A 21,650-nucleotide genomic window follows, 5' to 3' on the forward strand; every position below is an offset into this window, starting at 1 on the left:
CCTCAGGCGCTGACACCATCAGCATCCAAGGCTGCACTCTCCACCTCTCAAAGCCAGTCAGGAACCTCGGCGTTTTGTTCGACCCTGAGCTGTCCTTTCTCCCTCACATCCGCACCACAACTGGCACCGCCTTCCATCACCTCCGGAATATCGCCAGATTACGGCACTACCTCACCCCTCACGCCGCTGAAACCCTGGTTCACGCCTTTGTCACCTCAAGGCTGGACTATGGGAACTCTCTCCTCGCCGGCCTTCCCGCACCTCCCTCCACAAGCTGCAGGTCATTCAGAACTCTGCAGCTCGTGTACTGTCCCGCACCAGGCTTCGGACCACATCACTCCCACCCTCGCTCGCCTCCACTGGCTCCCCATCCCCCAGAGGATTGATTTCAAGATCCTCATCCTCACCTACAAGGCCATTCACGGCCTTGCTCCCTCCTACCTCTCCAACCTACTATCCCCCTACCTACCTGCCCGTACCCTCCGTTCCTCTGGCTCCGGTCTGCTCCACGTCCCCCGCCCCAACCGCCCTACTATCGGTGGTCGGGCCTTCAGCCTCTCAGCCCCGAGGCTCTGGAACTCTATCCCCAGTGCCTTCGCCTTGCTTCCTCCCTTTCCTCCTTCAAGGCCGGTCTCAAAACCTTTCTCTTTGACCGTGCCTTCAGCTCCCCTCTCGACTCTCTTCCCCCTCCTCGCTCCCTCCCTTCCCTCCCCTCACCCTGACCATTTCCCCCCTCCTCGCTCCCTCCCTTCCCTCCCCTCACCCTGACCATTTCCCCCCTGCTCGGGTCATGACCCAACTGTGCAGCGCCTTGGGACGTCCTCCTGACGTGAAAGGCGCTCTATAAATGGAATCTTGTTGTTGTTGTTGTTGTTGTTGGTTGGAAAGTGAAGTTGTGTGTCTGCAGAGCAGCAGTGTGAGTATGAAGTTCGGAGTCCTGTAGCTCAGCGGTTAGAGCACTCGCTTTGCAAGCGAGAGACCTGAGTTCAATTCCAGGCAGGGCGAAACCTTGGGCAAGTTTCCTTACTCTACACGCCTAATAATAATCCCTCCAAAACAAAAAACAATAATAAATTGGTCATTTTCAATCTACAATTGTTTGTGGGACATTGCTGTGCGCAATTGGCTGCCACGTTCACCCACAAATATACAGTCAATTCACTTTACAGTGTGTTCTGTGAAGCGCTTTGGGACGTCCTCCTGACGTGAAAAGCGCAATATCAAATGCAAGGATTATTATTATTATTATGAAGTAAACTGAACATGAATTACGCAGATGCTGGTGACTAGTTTAGTTCACGCATCAGAAGTTTTGCAAAGAGAGGCTCACCTCAATCACACCAGTCTATCAATACTGAAAGATGATGATTAACAGAGGTCAATGTCAATGTGTTACTAGAGAGATGTGAAATATGTGTGCTACAAGTACAACAGCTAATGGGTTCCCTACAAGGACTCCTGCAATTAAGCCACATAATAAAGGCAATTTGTTTTCCTTATTTTCAGCTAGTTGTCCTGTAGCTCAGTGGTTAGAGCACTCAGCTCGCAAGCGAGAGGACCTGGGTTCAATCCCCAGCAGGGAGAAGCGTTGGGCAAGTTTCCTTATTCCACACACCTCTGTTTACCTAGTAGTAAGTGGGAACCCGGTTGTTAGAATATTGGCAGATTACGTTTCCGGGTGTAATAATTCATTAAAAAAAACACTCAATCCTCGGCTGTTTGTGGGACATTGCTCTGCGCAACTGGCTGCCAAGTTTCGTGCACAAAATATACAGTCAATTCACTTTACAGTATATTCTGTGAAGTGCTTTGAGATGTCTCAAAGACGTGATAAGGGGCTATATCCAATGCAAGGAGTATTTAGTTTTGCTCGTCAATCTGTGCTAAGCTGATAAGTTTCTCTATTTTGACACTACAGTTAGCCTTGATCAGTACTTGTTGGTTTGGTGAGGGAAAAAACAATGTGAGGTTACTACCCAATGTTCCTACTGAAACATATTCTATGTACAGATTAGGTAAGGACAATATCTACCTCGGCTGTGACAGACACTCTTCACAGTTGAATAGCCTGTCAACCCCCATTCCTTGGGCTCATGCATGATGAAAGGTCACTTAGGAGAGATAATGGAGGAAGCCTGGGACATTTGAAACCCATTTCACAAGTGTTAATTATAATAATAATAATAATCCTTGCATTTGATATAGCGCGTATCACGTCTTCAAGATGTCTCAATGCGCTTCGCAGAATATACTGTAAAGTGAATTGACTGCATTTTTGTGGGCGAAACACAGCAGCCAATTGTACACAAGCTAATTGAAGCAAAGCCAATTATATCTTTTTTCAGGGTCATTGACACAAGTGGAAAACCATCATCATGCTTAAGAGTATCCAAACCAGACAGAGTTCCACATATGTAAACCACATGCATGTGATAATTTTCAGTGTTAGTCTAACCCAGTCGGTAGTACCATTGCCACTGAATCAGAAAGTTGTGGGTTCAAGCCCCACTTCAGACAAATATAGTCATTCATTTATTTTCTGTTTGTGGGATATTGCCGCATGCAAATTGACTGCTGCATTCGCCTCTAAAACACAGTCACTACTCTTTACAGAAAAATCAGTGAAGCGTTTGAGACATTTCAATGTGTTAAGGTGTTATCAAATGCAAGGATTATTTTTATTTTTGATTATCTCCCTTCTAGTGGTTACTCCCCTGTAAGATTATTTATTTATCCCCGTCTCTTTCCCCTCCTCCACATTTGCCTGTGATCTGTTGGTCTTTGGTCCAGTTTGATGGCATCCACTGACAGAAGGAAGAGGACAGAATTCCTAATGAGTTGCAAGTAGGCACAGACTGTGTTCCAGCTATTGAGTTTTTCCTCAATACTATTTGAATAAATGACTGAAGTACTTCCAGGAGAAAATGGAATTCTTGCCATGCTCAGGAACAAAAGGACTCTGGGGTCAAGCAAATCCATAGCTTGTCTTTATGTCAGCCAACAACTTAATAAAGATGCATCAGCTCAGACATGATGGGCTGAACGCTCTCCTGATTTGTAAACTTTGCATGATTTGAGATATCTTTTCCATAGCTGTTGTGTTGAAGGGAAACACAGGGTCCAGTTAGTAAATAGAACTGACCTTTAACCTAGAAAGGAACCCTTCTTGGTGGAAGGCAATGATTATTTTAGAATATTTCTTCAGAGATATGCAACTTATTCTGACTGGTCACTGGTTTCAAGCTGAGCAAATATTGATTTGGACTTGGATGAATTCAGATGACAGATTTTTGACGAACCTTACAGCTGAGCCCATGGCCTGTCCAACCTTCTCCCCTTGTTTTCAAGATATAGTATGTTGCAAAACTACTGGTTTTGTTCTGGTCAGCTATATTAATAATAATCCTTATATTTGATGTAGCACCTTTCACATTTGGAAAGCCCCCCCAAAGCGTTTCACAGAATATACACTTAAGTACAATGACTGATTTGTAGCTGAAGTGGAGTTGAAGTGAGGTTTCTTCACTCACTTATTTAGTTTCCATAACTTTCTGCCCCTTTCATGCAAATATTCAAGGTGGCATCATAACCCATGGCATCATGTTAAAAAGTACAGGATGAACTTTCAGCTCTTGCTATAAATACATAATTTTACATACACTTACAGTTTATTTCTAATTCAGAAACCAAACTCGTCACACATCCTTCTATTCTGGATCAAATTCTGAATGTTCTAATATTGCTACATAACTAACTCTAGACTCTAGAGTAACTCTAGACCTAGATGGATGTTTACCCCAATAGTATCCAGTTTTGGTCACCCCACTTCAGGAAGAGTGGAGGACCATACTATACAGAGCTGCAGAGTAGATGTACTAGGAAGGTACCAGGACCCATATTAGCTTTCAAGGGGGAACTAAGCACTCTGAGATGTTGTCCCACGTCAACATCTATATAAATGCAAGTTGTTCTTGTAGATAGATTTTTTTAAAAAATTGTATAATAATCCTTGCATTTGATATGGCACTTTACCACATTGTTGAGACATCTCAAAGCAGTTCACAGAATATATTGTAAAGTGGATTGACTGTGCATTTTGTGGACAAAACGTGGCAGCCAATTAGGCACAACAGTGCCCACAAATAGTCATGGGTTGAGTGACCATTGAGTGAATTTTTTTCTGTGGGATTATTCCTTGAGCTTGCACTGTGGCTCATTGGAATAGCGTAGGAGACCATGGATGGAGAGGTCAGAATGCAAGTGCGAGGGAGAGCTGAAATGGCAAGAAACAGGAAGCTCAGGGTTGTGCTTGCAGACAGAATGGAGGTGTTTTGCAAATTGGTCGCCCAATCTGCATTTCATCCGCCCAGTGTAGAGGAGACCACATCGTGAGCAGCGAATGCAGTAAACTACATTGGTGATAGTGCACGTAAATCGCTGTCTCACTTGAAAACTGTGTTTGGGGCCATGGACAGTGGTATGGGAGGGAGGAGGTGAAAGGGCAGGTATTGCATCTCCTGCACTGGCTTGGGAAGGTGCCAGGGGGAGCAGAGGAACTGTTGGTGGTGATGGAGGAAAGAACCAGGGAGTCACGGAGGGAAAGATATGTTTAGTGATTGAATCATTTATCTGCTGGGTACCTTACACCCCTCTGGCCTCACTATTGATTTCAACAATTTCAGACCGTAACAGCTCACATTCCCCCTCCCCCTCTTCAGTGACCATTATCACATCATCTTGGTTCCAGACGCACCTTTTCTTTCTCTAGTCTATGTAATTTTGTTGCAGTCTTTCCCCCCTCTTTGTTCTGCATTATTAACACCTCTATTCCCCTTCTTTGTTTGCATCATTAACACCTCTGTAACCCATCGTCCCCTGTCTTCTCCCCCATTTTCTCCTTCGTGTTCCTTGCCCTGCTCCCCCCTCTCTGTTAGCCCTTAAAAACCTCTCCCTCTCAGAATGCCCCAGTTCTGACAAAAGGCCGTGGACCCAAAAACGTTGACTCACTTTCCTTTCTCCATAGATGCTGCCTGACCTGTTGAGTGTTCTTAGTGAACTGGACATTATACTATCTCCATTATAAAACTTAATTATCTACTGTTAAATTCTGTTAAATTAGAACAAGGCTCCACATGATGTCTTGAAAGCTGTAAGGAAAACCCCAGAAAAGAACAAGATGTTAGTTATTACAAGCAATAATATCTCTGTACATCAGCAGATGCTCCAGCAGATTCTCTGAAAGCCATTTACTTTGACTTGCTGTGCCATGTATGAAAATGATAATATGCCTTTTTGTAATAGGTTACTGTATAAAATAAAATACGGTATTTCCCTTTATGCTGCTTTGCCTTTGAACAGAAATACGCTTTCATTTTACAGATGAAAGAACTTGGTGTCATTATCTACAACTGCAGCTGCCTAGCTCTGGATTTGCACAAAGTGTTTTCTGTCTACTGGCAGCTGCAATACAAGGACTCAGTACCTGAAAATTGGTCGAAGAAAGTATTTGCTTTGATCAATGAGAATTCAACTCTTCAGTTACAGCTGAATGATACTGAAGCCAATGTCTACTTGTCAGTGAGTAAAGGTTCATTTTCGGGTTCCTTAAAACTGGAGGCATTATACAGCTAGAGAGAAGTGGTTGTTTTATAATGAGTAAAATCACTTGTTGCAGGAAGGCAGGAATTATGCCCTAAACAAGGATTGTGTCTTAAATGGGCCCTAAGGACAACTGGTAAATGATAGCCTGGGCATTCCTACTCTAGCTCTTCCATTTGATCAAACTTTAACCCAGCATTAGTCAACTCAGACTAATCTCAGTTTAGCTAGTTGGGGTAGCCATTTTGCCTCTAAAAATTACAAGATCACAAGAGCGGTTGGGAAGAAGAAGGCCCTTCGGCTCATTTATCTTATCCTTCCTGAATACCCATCCTACTGTCCTCCCATCAAAGTGTTTCTTGAATGAGTCCATTTACTCTTTTGTAACCAGGTTTATTCCTTTTATTGAACTGCCTGAGTAACCCTCCACTTCCAAACACAGGTTATAATGCAGTTGGTCGGCTGGACCAATGTCAACTAATCAATGCAATATTGGAGACCTCTTTTCTTGACGAGATAAGCATGAGAGGGAACGAGAGTGGGCAAACAAGAGTGAAGACGAGGGAGAAACAATAACAACAACTTGCATTTATATAACCCTCTTTGTGTTAGGGAGTGTCTTGGAGTGCTTTAATAGAAAGGTACCTGGTTGAGGCTGAGTTCAGTACATTAGAAATAACTACCACAGGTTGATGTATTGAGCTAATTCCAGTCGGTATCTGCTAATTCACGTATTTTTTTTCTCAATAGAGCTCTCCTGCATCGTTATGCCCCAAAGGCCGCACAAAAGATATTGACGCTGTTCTCAGGATTATTGCCAATGCGCAGACGTTTATATACGTAGCTGTCACCGATTTTCTGCCTCTTGTCAACCGCACAAACATGCAGAGGTTAGTCAGATGTGTTCACATCAAGATTAATTGATGCATTCTACTGGAATTGGAAATGTACTTTTTTGGGGAGGTTTTAAAATCCTTTAAGTGCACTCTCTTATAAAGCTACCCCTTTGGGAATCTAATTTTATGGTATTGTAGAGTTGATCACCTTCAGGAAATATGTATGTCAGCATCAGCGAGGACCAGTTCAGGTTTGTTTCTGATGCCCTTCCAGGACACACTCGCTGTCTATAACAATGTAACAATAATCATCTTTAGTGCCTTTCATATCAGGAGGATGTCTTAAAACACTTCAAAGGATTTTCCTGTAAAGTGTAGTGACCTTGGGTTTTGTAGGCTCACACGTAAAGAATGAGAACCATGACACAAGCCATTTGTCATGTGCGAATCTAGATAGTGAGTGTCTCGGGTTCCTTTAATTTTTTTTAAAACATTTGAAATCTTACACTGATTGGCTGTGACCTCGGCACCTCTGTGCACAGCGGGCATAATGTAATTACTGTTATTTGTGGATGCTCTATAGTAATGTAAACACATTCATTCTCATTATTTAAACTGGGGAAATCATTTAATAAAACGATTCCTTACTGGAGGTTGTCCTCGATTGCTATCTGGAAAGTTATTTGATGCTATGCCATTTAATTTCAGAGGTAATTGTGCAATGCTGGGGAATGTTGTCTTATCAGAGGTGACGTGCTTTGGGCATTAAATCAAAGTCTCATCTTCCTGGTCAGGTGGTTTAAAGATCCCATGGCATGATTCAAAACGAGAAGGGAGTTTCTCCCAGTATACCAACCAACAATCCTCCAAAATATTGGTCATTCACTTCATGGCTGTTTGTAAAACATTTCTGCGCTCGCATATCGGTTGCACATTTGCCCAAAAATACACAGTCACTGCACTTAACTGTAATTAATGTAATAGTCATTCCATGTTGGGAGGGCATCTTCAGTGTTTTTATGTTTGCGATATTTTTACTTCATAGGCTTTATATCAAGTGCAATTAAATGCCAGGATTATTATTATTACTTTCATCCCTAATTAAATAAGCCTTTACATCATTCTTTTTCTCATTATCCATGTTATTTTCAAAGTGTAAGGAGTGAATGCTCCTGTCTCAACTGATATTAAGAAGCTCGATTTTTTTTCATAGATAACAGGAGATAGCATCGCAGGTCATTTTAGTGCAATCACCTAGTTGTCATCAAGCACTTACACAAGACATCATTTTCCAAGACTGGAATGAAAATGTTATTGACTGAATTGCACTCGGTATTTTTTAATCAGTATTGCTATTTTCATTATTGACAACAGAGGTTATTATCTAATTTGTCAATGTAACACATGGAGGCACAGAAAGGAGGACAGAGGTAGCATGAGAATAAATACTGTTACACGTTTCTGAATAACTCAAAGCCTTTAACGATTTATCACAGAAGTCCAACTTAAGAATAAAAGTTTTTTTTCAGGACAGAAAAATTACTGTGCAGCCTTTTTGAATGCCTTCTCTCCTACCTTCTGCCTTTGTCCAGTCAGCAGTGTGAAGCACTTTAAGATGCCCCCAATATGAAAGGTGCTATATAAATCCATTGGTGGCTATGCCTTTAGCCACTACACCCCGAAACTCTCTCCCTCAATCCCTCCACCTTGCCCCCTCCCTCCCCGCCTTCAAATCCCACCTAAAGACCTTCCTTTTTGATCATCCTTAAGGCACCTTCCTCCTCCCTCTCCCCCTGGCTCATTGTCAGACTCTGCCATTGTGAAGCGCTCTGGGCCTCTACCCCACATGAAGGGTGCTATATAAATGCAAGTTGTTTTTGTATGTTATATTGTATTCTCATTTAGGACCTTTTATTTGCAGAAGCAAATATCTTGTAAAATGGAAGCTATGTCATAAAACAGGTGCCCTCACCATGTTCCTCAAACTTTTCTGTCTCTAGAAACACAGCTACTGAACTGCATTGTGAACCCACAAAGCTTATAATAATAATATTCCTTGCATTTGATATACAGCTTTCCACGTCTTCCAGACGTCTCAAAGCGCTTCACAGAATATGCTATAAAGTGAATTGACTGTATATTTGTGGGCGAAACGCAGCAGCCAAGTGTGCACAGCAGTGTCCCTCAAACAGTCGTGGATTGAAAATGACCAATTTATTATTGTTTTTTTTTGGAGTGATTATCATTAGGCGTGTGGAGTAAGGAAACTTGCCCAAGGTTTCACCCTGCCTGGAATTGAACCCAGGTATCTTGCTTGCAAAGAGAAGTGCTCTAACCACTGAGCTACAGGACTCTAACCACTGAGCTACAGCTTCCTCCCTATGCGTGGAAAAGTTCTCCTCCTTACTCTTACATTTCTAATTGTTATTATGTGTTCCCTATGTTTTTGACTCTTTTGTCATTGTGATTATTCTGCTATTAAGAACATTGCTGGTGACTGTATGCAAGAATTCTATTCAATAGAAAGCAGGCATTGCTCAAAAAATGTAAATCCTACTGCACAATACCTGCTGCACAGCAAAATTCTTACTGTAGTTAGGAACAGTTTGCTGTTACTTGTTAATCAACAATCAAAGAACAGACTACACAACGCTATCTGAAAAAGCTAAGTTGTTTTGTGCAAGAAAGTTAGAGGCTTGAAGGGGTATAGATGTAGGGCAGCGCAGTGGGATTGAATGGAAACCTTACTCTTAGAGCTGGGTCAGACTCAATGACTGTAAATTTCTATAATTGTACGATTCTAAATGATACTATATAATACTTAGGCAGACAGGCCTGTCCTGTTGATTTGGTTATTGATCTAAAATCAATACTAATTTAGATACATTGAGAGCCTGTTAGAGTCTGCGAAAATGTCTCTAGCTGGTGGGAGAGGACCTGTCTCCTAGTCCTCCTTGACCTCTCTACTGCCTTTGATACCATTGACAACTCTATCCTCCTCCACCGCCTCTCCTTTCATCTCAACCTTCATGGTTCTGTCCTTCAATGGTTCAGATCACACCTCTCACACCGTCTCCACTTCATCTCCACAAACAGTTTCTCCTCTAGCCCTCGCTTGACTCCCTCCTGATTGGCTCCTGTCAGCACCTCCACACCTCAGGTTCTGACAGCATCACCATTCAAGGATGCACACTCCATCTCACTGGATCAGTACAGGACCTTGACATCTTGCTTGACCTTAACTATCCTTCCTACCCCACATCCGTGCCGTGGCCTGCTCTGCCTTCCCCCACCTCCGCAACATCACCCGGATCTGCCACTGTCTCACACCGCAGGTTGCCGAATCCCTCATACATACATTTATAACATCCAGGCTTGACTAATTCATAAACTCCCTACTTGACAGCTTCCCAACTCTTCCCTCCATAGGCTGAAGATTATCCAGAACTTTGCAGCTCATGTACTCTCCCGCACCAGGCTCTGTGACCCTACCGCCCCATCCTCACCCGACTCCACTGGCTTCCCATCACACAGAGGATACAGTTCAAGATCCTGGTCCTCACCTTGAAAGCCCTCCATGGCCTCGCTCCCCTTACCTCTGCAACCTCCCAACCCCTACCAACCTGCCTGCTCCCTCCGCTCAATGGGCTCTGGCCTGCTTCACATCCCCCGCCTTGCTCGCCCCACCATTGCTGGGCCGGACTTCAGCTACTCTGCCCCTATCCAACAGTCCCTCTGCTCACACCCTCCCTTGCCTCCTTCAAGACCCGTCTCAAGAATCTCCTCTTCAACTATGCTGTCGATCACCCTCCTTCCCCCCCCTGCCCGCCACCCTCTCTGATCCCAACCCTCAGCTCAGGTGCGAAACATTGAGTGTCCCTACATGAAAGATGCTCTGCAAATGTAATTTTGTTGCTGTTATTTCAAATGCNTTTTTTTATCAGTCAATGTTTAAACTCTGGTTTCTTTAACGCTTTGAATTTTCTTTCATTTTAGATCGTTAATATTTTTCTCACAGTAAATGAACAAAACATTGCCCCTGCATTGCTTTGTACTGTGTTGGCTTTATTATACCTAATTATTTGCCTCTCACAAGCCGGCCATTTACGATAACAGGGTAGTCCAAACCATACTCAAAACCATTTTCTAGAGAACACTTTTCAGTTCAAGGTCAGACCATTTATCTATGTGTCATCTGTATATTACTTTCTGTATTTGCTCATTTTATTAGCACACTATTTGATAAAGTGGGACCTGGATTTAAAGCAAATAATGTTTTTAGGTGCTGTGGCTGAGAGCAGTACATTGCATCTTTAAGTGCTTAGGTGAGCGAAGTATCCTGTGTCAGTAGGGAACACAGAAATAGAACAGAATTAAGTCAAGCTCCCAGTGCCATCTACATCTTCTATGGTCAGTTGGGTGTGGATACATGCAGGAGTCCATCACCATGTTTAAGCTTATCCAAATCAGATTAAGAGTTCCACATATGGAATGCTGCATATATGCCATCTGTACCATGTTTTGGAAACGTACCTTTGTTTATCTTCCCTATTATAACATTAGCTTAGTTTACTTAACTGAGAACTGTTAATTCACGTTAATTTCCAATGCTTTTAGCTAGTAGAGGCCCAAAGTAATGCAATATGAAGTGCAGTGCACAGATTAAAACCTATTGCTTATCTTTTTCCAACCCAATAATTATTGCAAATATATAATGAACTGTTGTTGTAACGTGGTTTTGAGAGTGAATTACCTACAAGGCCATTCACGGCCTCGCTCCCTCCTACCTCTCCAACCTACTATCCCCCTACCTACCTGCCCGTACCCTCCGTTCCTCTGGCTCCGGTCTGCTCCACGTCCCCCGCCCCAACCGCCCTACCATTGGTGGTCGGGCCTTCAGCCTCTCAGCCCCCAGGCTCTGGAACTCTATCCCCCAGTGCCTTCGCCGCCTCCTCCCTTTCCTCCTTCAAGGCCGGTCTCAAAACCTTTCTCTTTGACCGTGCCTTCAGCTCCCCTCTCGACTCTCTTCCCCCTCCTCGCTCCCTCCCTTCCCTCCCCTCACCATTTCCCCCCTGCTCGGGTCATGACCCAACTGTGCAGCGCCTTGGGACGTCCTCCTGACGTGAAAGGCGCTTTATAAATGGAATCTTGTTGTTGTTGTTGTTGTTGAATTGAACTGCACTGTTAAGGTAACTGTATTTGGAGTTCAGATCAGCCATGATCTAGTAGAATAACGAAACAGGCTTGAGGGTCTGAATGATCTACTCCTGTTCCTATGTTACTCAAAATAGAATGTTTTGTACTGACCAAATGAATGGTTATACATCAAGTTAGTGTGTGGCAGTCTAATGGGTTTCTGCCTCAGGATCCTAATCTTATAACCCAGGCTTCAGTCTAGAAGAATGTCTTGGAGATAAATGAAAGCCTCTCTAAACAAGCAAAGCATGTGTTAAATCAAGCATTGAAGAAAAGGGTAAGAAAAGGGTTTATTGAGATTAAGGAGGTCTGAGTTGGGCAATTCAATCTCTTCAAATGCAGTTAATTCAACAGAGACAAAATACATACTTCATTTTACAAAAAGAACCTGGAAAACGATCTTTAAAGAGAAACCTATACAAGCATGTATCAGCAACCCAGACAAAAGGTAGCAGAAATAACTAATGTGAAAAGGAATTCAAAAAAAGCTTAGATAATTTCCAAGACAATTTTGGAATGCGATACGAATCAAATCATCAGTGAACTAAATCAGATGTTTCCACTCTATATTCATCAGCGGAAAAGGTTGCCAGTCAGTGTTTACAACTGTTTTAGCTAGTTACACTTCAGCCAACTACTGTAACTCACACTCTGGGATCCTCAAGCCTTAGCTATTGGCAACCTGCGCCTAATACTGTCTGGGATTAGGTAAACAAGCTTTGTATCTCCGGAGAGTACATAGTTCCATTCCTGACAAAGGTAAATTTCCATACCAATGTATAACTGTCAGTATTTTGGTTGGGATATTCTTAAGCATGATGAAGGGTTTCCTTGTGTATTAGAAACCCAGCAGACCAACCAAACAATGTCTGAATCCTAACCTCAGACTGCACCAGTTACGGTGTAATATTTATCTTACAGGGAAATTTCCTTGTCTCTCCATTGTCACCTGATGCGATTTATTGGATATCAGGGTCATTGAGTCAGTAACTAGAGGCCATCAATTTCAGATAGTGAGCAAACAAAAAAAAATTCAGAAGTAGTTAGAACTTGGAATACGCTATTGGGAGCATTGATTGAGACATAATCCATATTAACTTTCAAAAAGGAACTAGATAAATACCAAAAAGGGGGTAAACTACAGGGATATAGGGAAAGGGCAAATAAATGGGGATAGCTCGTAAAAGAGCCAACACAGTCACAAAGGGCTGAATGGCTTCTTCTGTGCTGTAAATTTCTACAGTTCTGTGGTTCTATCAATAGATTTTTGTTTACAATTTCTTTCTACTTTCCCCAAATCGGGTAAATTATGTTTCCTGTTCTTCCTTAATAAGCAATATTGCTCCACTGGCTTCCCATCACACAGAGGATACAGTTCAAGATCCTGGTCCTCACCTTCAAAGCCTTCCATGGTCTTGCTCCCCTCTACCTCTGCGACCTCCTAACCCCCTATCATCCTGCTCGCTCCCTCCACTCAGCGGGCTCCGGCCTGCTTCACCCTGCCTCACTCGACCCACAATTGGTGGGAGGGCCTTGAGCCACTCTGCCCCCACCCTCTGGAACTCCATCTCACAGTCCTTCCACCTTGCCCCCTCCCTTGCCATCTTCAAAACCCGTCTCAAGACCCTCCTCTTCGATTGTGCTTTCGATCTCCCCGCTTCCCTCCCTGCCCTCCATCCTCCCCGACCCCCAGCTCGGGTCCGTAACTCTGTCTGTCCAGCACCTTGGGACATCCTCCAACTTGAAAGGTGCTTTACAAATGTAGCTTTGTTGTTGTTGATTGTTGAGAGCATCATTTTGTGACACGAGATACTTCTGCTTCGCAACAAGATACTTCGGCTATGAAAGTGTTTTAAGTTCCTAAAAAAAACATCTTCCAAATTAAGATGGAACTAAAATAGCTTTACACAGTTGTAAATTTTAAGACAAAATTGGTTTACAGACTAACACTCAGTGTAATTCCAGGCTATTTATATACAAGTCTGCTGGATTCATTAGGAGATGCAATTGTTGATCAATTGGATGTCAAATAGAGTACAGGACAGATGCCCTCTATCAAACTTGTGATTTGTATTTGCTTTGGAAAGTCTAGCAATTCAATTAGTGCTCTTTATTTAGGCATTAAGAGAATCAGTGTTGGAGACAGCAAATGTAATTTATCATTATAAAGACAGATTCCTCAATGTTAGCCATGAATATAAGATAGATTTTCCCCCACCAAAAAAATCCTTATGTTTTCATTCAGCCAATGTTTTCATTGTTTTCATTTCCTTATCTACCAGCTTGATTGCAAATGTTAAGTAATATAACATTTATATTACAACATTTCTGTTAACATTAGCCCTACCTTCAGCTGCTTCCATATTTATTGAACATTGAAATAACATCTTTGATTATTGAAGATTTGTATCAATTAAAAGTAAAATACTTAAGTATGTTGCCCTGTTCCCTTGTGAGAAAATGTAGAAATAATGCAAAAACAACTCTTAAATCTATATTCCTTTTACTCTGTATTCAAATCAACAGCAACAAATTGTACTTACGCAGCACTTTTCACGAAGGCGATCCGTCTCAAAGATCTTTACAGAGATTGAATGTGAGCATGAGCTGGGTGGGAGATATGGGAGTGGGGGAAGAGAGTAGATGTAGAGGTTGGAGATCAAAGAGATAGGTACTATCTTTACTTGGGTTTTAAATGTGGAGAAGGAGAAGAGAGGCAGAGGGGTTTTGGAAGAGAGATTCAGAGAGTGGAGCGAAGTGTCTGAAAGCTCACTCGCTGCTCCCTTTGTAATTATTTCATTAAATAAACTAGCATCTGGTATTATTTGCTACTATTTGTATGTGTTCCAGCACTGTGAAATGCAATTGAAAAATCCCACAACCAAAGTTGCAAAAAGACACAGTACCTTGAATTTTTGATATAAACAACTTGTAATTATACTCGCATAGGATAACGGACCAGAGCACTTTGAAATGATACAACAACAACAACTTGGGTTTATATAGCGCCCTCCACACTGGACGGCGTCTCAGAGCGTTTTACAGTTTCGGATCCTGGGACCGAGCCAGGGGGAGGAGGGGGAAGGTGACCAAAGGCGTGGTTGAAAAGAAAGGTCTTCAGCAGAGAGGTCGAAAAGAAAGGTCTTCAGCAGCGAATGATGGGGTCAGACGACGAGTCAGAGAGAGGAGGAAGGGGGAAGAGAGGTGACTATAGGCAAAGCTGGAAAAAGTAGGTTTTAAAGTACGATTTAGACATATAGAGAGGAGGTGAGAGGGGGATCGAGGGAGGCTTCTCCAAAGGTTAGGGACTTCGTACCTGAAAACTTGGCCAGTGTGGAAAGGGTTAAACCCAAATTGTTTGTGTTAGTGCCATGAGAGCAGCTCCTGTGTGTTTAACAATTTTTAATGTGATTCGTCAAATAGAAAGCCTTAAAACCTTCTGTATGTTTCTTTAATGATTGTGTGTATTGGGCAATCAATCCAACCATGATTTGGTTAAAAACTCACTACTGCTCATTTCTTTGAAGCTTGAACACCCATTTATGTTACTGGGAGTTGAATAATGAAGGGCTTTCTGAAGTGCATGCATCTGATCATATGATCACAATGTTTAATAGGAAGTTGTTATAAAATATGTAGAATCTTTATGAAATTTTTATTCAAAGAATAAATATTCATAAAAATGGAAGATTAATTCTTTCTCTCTCAACTGCCTTGGGTGACCTCACTCACTCCCTGCCTGCCAGTTTGATGCAATGAACGCTTTGACTTGCATTCCTGCTTGGCGTGTGTTACAGTTTATTTTCTAATTAATCAGTCTATAATAAACAGCGTCATTCATAGCCGGAATCTAGTGCACCCAACACTTTGTATATTGAATAATTATCAGATACTTTTTGGTCATGTTTAATTTGTCTTTCCTTGGGTATCTTGAATGAAGTATGTGATGATGCTCCTTGCCAGCTTCCAAGTGAAAGCTGAGACTGTTGATGGATACTAATTCTACCTTTGATCGCGTTGTTAATTTATGTTCTGTTTGCCTTGAGATTCAAGTGGCTGTAAAGAGACCAAACTGCTGTTGCTATTTCATTACGTCCCGAAACACTTCACAGGATATATAGTGAAATGCTTTGTCTGTGTATTTGTAGGCAAATTTGGCAGCCAGTTTGTACACAGTAGTGTTCCACAAATAGCCACAAATGACCAATTTTTATTTTGTTGGCCAGGACACTGGGAGAAACTCCCTTCTCTTTCCCAATAGTGCTCTGTGACTTTTAATGTGACCTCAGATTAACATCTCATCCAAAGGACAGCACCTCCAACAATGCATTGCTCCCCAAGCACTTGTAAAGCGCTTTGAGCTGTTTATTTGGAAGTGAAAGACGTTATATAAATTATTATAATAATAAAATAAAAGATTTTCACATGATTTTTCCAAGAATCTGATGGTTGTGTTGCTTTGCAGGTACTGGCCTCTGCTGGACAACGGGCTGCGGGAAGCCCTGTTTTTACGGAACGTGAAAGTCCGCCTGTTAATCAGCTGCTGGAAGGAGACCTATAGGCCAACTCTTAACTTTTTGTGGTCCCTGAAAACGTTTTGCAGTGAGCCCATCAACTGCAGCTTTGATGCGGTGAGTCTAGGCAGCAGTGACTGTTCAGGTGGATTGCAGCGTGTTAACCTGAAGATGGCTACGCTGTGAGTCAGTTTCAAAACAATATAACCTTGGGTATATGGCAAGCACTTGGACAATTCCCCAATTTTTAGGTCTTTTTTCAGTTTTAGTATTATTAAGATTTTCTTACGCTTCAGCCTGTCCAGTCTATGCTGAGGTAAAAATTGTTACCCATAATGGACTTTGCTGGGTGGTGTATTGCCAATTATCACATTGTTAATGAATGCCATCAAGACGGTCTAAAACAGAAAACATGACCTTCCAGGCTATATAGCTCTATGTGGCTCAGTGCTGTGCCAGATTATACCTCTAGCCTTTCAATCCTCCGCTTTGCCCCTCCTTCTTGGTCTTCAGATCAGACCTGAAAACATTCCTCTTTCACTATGCCTTCGGTTACTGCTCCTCTCTCCCTAGCTCAGCATCATCAGACAATTAGTTACTGTTGTAGTAATGCACAACCCAGAATAGTTCAACAATTACAAATTGCTGATGTGTGTGCTGTCGCACAGTAAATTGTGTAGCTTAATTCTGCAGAATTTAATGCAGCATTAACACAGTACGTGATGCGAGTGAGATAAGGAGGATGTTACCATCTGTACATTGCCTGCTTGATATCTTCCCAGTTTCTGCTAAGGCAGACTGTGTGCCTCTTCATTATAGTATTATTCACATCTAATTAATTCTAGCTGTTGTTCGAGGGGAAATTGCTAACATTACTCGAACATTTGCAAACATTTTGCTTTTGTAATCAGGATAGAGCCAATACCATTTTAGTCTTATATATTGATCTGAATGTTTTTTTTCAATTTGATGTCCAGCGGAATATAACAACAACTTGCATTTATATAGAGCCCTTCACATAGGATAGTTAAATTGCAGTGCGCTGTATAGATTATAGAGCATAAAAGTATATTAATGTTAAATTTATATAAAATGTTAGAGCACATTTAGAGTACTGTGTGCAGTTCTGTTTGCCATACTACAGGGAGGATATTGTAGCGATGGAAAGAGTACAGTGTACATCTACTGGTATGTGAATAATAATTATAATAATTATCATTATTATGTTACTGGGGATAATAATGATGATAATATTAATAATAATGAATAATTATAATAATGAATAATTATAATAATCCTTACATTTGATATAGCACCTTATCATGTTGTGAACGCAATCAATCAGGGAGTTGGCATAGTTGAGCCGAGATGTAACAAATGCATGGATGGTAGTCTCGACAGCCTGAGGGGTGAGACAGTGGCGGAGCCAGGCGATGTTGCGGAAGTGGGGGAAGGCAGAGCAGGTCATGGCACAGATGTGGGGTAGAAAGGATAGTTGAGAGTCGAAGTTCTGGACTGGCTCAGTAAGGTGGACTGTGCATCCATGGATGGTGATGCTGTCAGCACATGAGGTGTAGAGGTAATCAGGAGAGCCTTAGTCTTGTTGACGTTCAACTGAAGCAAGGTAGCTCTTATCCAGGACTTGATGTCTGACAGATATTCTGTCAGGACAGCAGTGGTCCTAGAGTCGAGGGTGGTGGCACAGAGGTAGAGTTGGGTGTCATCCGTATAAATGTGGAAGTTGACCCCATGTCTGCAGATGATGTCACCAAGAGAGAGCACATAGATAGAGGAGAGGACCAATGACAGAGCCCTGAGGAACACCTTAACATTATAATAATAATCCTTGCATTTGATATAGCACTTTTCACGTCGGGAGGACGTCCCAAAGCGCTTCACAGAACACACTGTAAAGTGAATTGACTGTATATTTATGGGCGAACGCGGCAACCAATTGCGCACAGCAATGTCCCACAAACAGTCGTAGATTGAAAATGACCAATTTATTATTGTTTTTGGTTTTGGAGGGATTATTATTAGGCGTGTGGAGTAAGGAAACTTGCCCAAGGTTTCGCCCTGCCTGGAATTGAACTCAGGTCTCTCGCTTGCAAAGCGAGTGCTCTAACCACTGAGCTACAGAACTCCACGAAGGATTCAATAAGGTGGACATGAATAGGCTGCTTTCACTTGTTGGTGAGTCCATAATGAGAAGGCATAGACAAAAGATAACCAGCTCCTAAAAGAGAGTACAGGAGAGCTTCTTTACTTGGAGAGAATGTGGAACTATCTATGTAATTCTATATCAACACATAACAAATTGCATTTACATAGCACCTTTCACTCTGGGAGGACGTCATTAGATAATTGGAAGAAAGGAAAGGAAAACTCCTCTTACTGTTTGTCAGATGACACAGAATACAATTTCTTAAAAAACATTTTTATTCTTCAGTTTAACGTGTCACTGCAATGCTGTTAGCTTGAACAGTGAGTGGTATTTCAATTCAACCTCTCCCCAGAGCTTTGCTACGTCTGTCTCAGAGGTTCTTTTCTCAATAAATATCACCTTCTCACACTCTGCTTGCATTGAATGCAGTACCGCAGCCTAATTATCCTACTCTGGGCCCTGTTACCAGATCATAAGCAACAGCACCAACAATTTACATTTATATAGCACCTTTGCTGTCAGAAGGATGTCTCAAAATGCTTCACACAGCTATCTCCAGAGGCCCTTAAAGAACACAATTCAGATGGGAGTGTGTTTCTCCACCAGCATGGGTGCCAGTCCCCTCCCTCACCAAAATAAAGTCAAATTCATTGAGGATATTTTGATATTTTTAAAAATATTTAATATCACAGACATTTAATGTCTCAGTACTTCGATAGACATTCTGCGACAACTTTTGAGCTCATTCAAAATGCACATGTTCAAAGAGCTTACCTTTCCTCTTCCCCTGATTACATTTGACTTGTTTTTGCTTCCACTGGGTTTGGTTTCAAACATATCAGTTGCCTCTGTTACCTCAAGGAGAGTTAGAGGACCACTGACCAATGTAACGAGTGTCTAACATCTATTTTTATTCACCTCTATTTGTCCATTTTATTCAATATTTGCATTAAGTTAACTATCTGCATGAGTGAAGTCTGTAGGGAATTTAACTGCAGTTAACTTCGGTGGTCCTGAACTTCTAAGCAGCGAGAGTGAGAGATAGTAGAAGGAAAGAGTTGGAGAAAATGAGAAGGAAAAGGAGTGAAGAAGGGAGAAAGAACAGTTGAGGTAGAAGGAGGGGGAGGAAGTAAAGCAAGGATGGGTGAAAAAGAGAGGATGAAAGAGTCTGGTGTCTGTTTGAGATTTTCGAATTACGGTATTACATAGTTACATAGAGCAATACAGCATGGAAACAGGCCCAACTAGTCCATACTAGTATTTACATCCTACATAAGCCACTACACCACCTATTCCCCTCACGTGTGTACCCCTCTATGCCTTTCTTCCCGATGTATCACAAAATTACAAGATTGGTCTGGATGTAAAAGCCCTTCAGCCCAACCAATCTCATCGCTCCAAACATCCACTCTACGATTTCCCCATCACCATGTTTTTAAATGAGTTCAGTGTCTTGGCCTCTCCCACCTTTCCTGGCAACCTGTTCCAGTCATTAATTACCATCTGCATAAAGAAAAACTCCTTGGTGTCTGTTTGAAATTACAACATAAAACCTATGTTCTCTTGTTCTACTGCCTTGATACACCCAAAAGCATTGATTTGGATTTACTTTTTTAATCCCATTTAAAATCTTGTACACCTTTATAAGATCCCATCTAAGTTGTCTTCTCTTAAGCCTGAAGAGCCCAGCTTGTCTAATTGTTACTCATAGCTCATTCCTCTAATATTGGGGATCTTCCTCTTTGCTCTCCTCTGTACTGCCTCTGGGGCCAGGGCAGCTGTCTTGTGTTGCATGGATCAGAACTGTATGCAGTATTCAAGAAGCGGCCTGACTAGAGCACTGTACAGCCTGAGTATGATGTCTGGAGATTTAAACTCAACTGATTTAAGAATATAGTCCAGAATCATGTCTGCCTTGTTTATTGCTGCCTCAAACTATTTTGACCTTGTGAGCAATGAGTCAACTAACATCCTTAGATCTCATTCAGCATCCCCCTTGGCAAGTTGTATCCCATTCATGGAGTAATTTTGTTTCCTTCTCAGATCCTATATGTAGTATCTTGCATTTATCTGAATTAAACTTCATTTGCCAGTTGTCAGCCGATGTGTGCACTCTTATCAAGCTCTCTTTGTAGGATCCTTGCTGTTTGGAATGCAGAACCATACACAGTACAAGAATAAAAGCCAGACTGGTTATCTAACACACATTATAAAGCTTAATAAAACCAGAAGCCAGTCTGGTAAAACTGAGGAGCAATTACTTGAGATTGGTACAGTTTTAGGAATTGCTTTGCTCTGCTGCTCAGAGATTCTTACCCACTTTAATCATCTATCCTGTCAGTTTGGGTCGCAGTAATCTCAGTATGTTTGTGCTGGCTCTCCCTGAGCTGGGTCTACAATGAAACCTTGTGATGTTGAGATCGTGACCTTTCATTTCCAAGGTTTATGAGATAAGGTTAAATGTATCAGGAACCTTATTTGTTTACGGTTCTGCTAAATGGTTGTTAAGCGTTTCAGAGGTTGGCTGAGAATTAAATGCTATAAATGTTATGAATCAGGAACTCGTTTTATTCTCTTGAAGTTTCACTCCTGCAGATTACATTTGCATTCTGTTAAACTATTTTTAGCTCATGTCCAGTAACTATGCAGAATAACAGGGGGTTGGTCAGGAGTTCATAGTGGTGTGAATTCATATTGATTCTGGGCCAATAGTTGTCATTTACTGTAAATGGCGTTGTCCTGTTAATACATGTACAGGAACAATGCCTCATACACTGTTTGAGAGAATCATTTCCCCCCCATGTACACATACACACATATACATAGAGTGAAAGAGGGTATTAGCAAAATAATGAAAGTTTGATATATCCAATTACTTGGTTCTAATAATGCAGTGACCTTTATCATAAAAAAATGATAAAATAGACAGTCATGACACCATCAGGCAGGTAGTACTTGTTTGGATAGAGAAACAAGTATGAATCGTGCAGTTTATGATCAGTTTATGGGAATAAAAGTTTAAGACTTACACATTCAGAGGATTCACCAAATCTTCAATTCCTTTATAGCTTCATCTGATGCTGAGTTTACATCATAATCTTGTATCCTACTACGACAATTATCATTATTTCTAACACATGCCATTTGATTTTTTTTACATTTAACTATTTAAATCAAAGCTCATTAGTTTTACTGTTGGTAGCACACTGAGAGGTCTGGGAATTACATTGACAGACCCTGTGTAACAAGAATGACAATAGGATAGGTTTTGTGGTGTAATCAGACAGTGGCTGGGACACAGCTTTTTACAAGGTTATGAGTTTTTGAGATTACGATCGGATT

General features: G+C 41.7%; 1 protein-coding gene across 1 annotated transcript in view; it reads left to right on the forward strand.

Annotated features, from left to right (window-relative positions):
- LOC103181789 (inactive phospholipase D5) overlaps window positions 1–21,650 on the forward strand; it is a 65,489-nt gene that overhangs the window by 22,819 nt on the left and 21,020 nt on the right. Inside the window, exons 6-8 of the mRNA XM_007898477.2 lie at window positions 5,380–5,577; window positions 6,349–6,488; window positions 16,096–16,261. Coding sequence (XP_007896668.2) covers window positions 5,380–5,577; window positions 6,349–6,488; window positions 16,096–16,261 — 504 coding nt within the window. The remainder of the gene's footprint in view (window positions 1–5,379; window positions 5,578–6,348; window positions 6,489–16,095; window positions 16,262–21,650) is intronic.

This window comes from Callorhinchus milii, unplaced genomic scaffold, assembly GCF_018977255.1.
Source record: "Callorhinchus milii isolate IMCB2004 unplaced genomic scaffold, IMCB_Cmil_1.0 Scaffold3, whole genome shotgun sequence".
NCBI classification, from domain to species: domain Eukaryota; kingdom Metazoa; phylum Chordata; class Chondrichthyes; order Chimaeriformes; family Callorhinchidae; genus Callorhinchus; species Callorhinchus milii.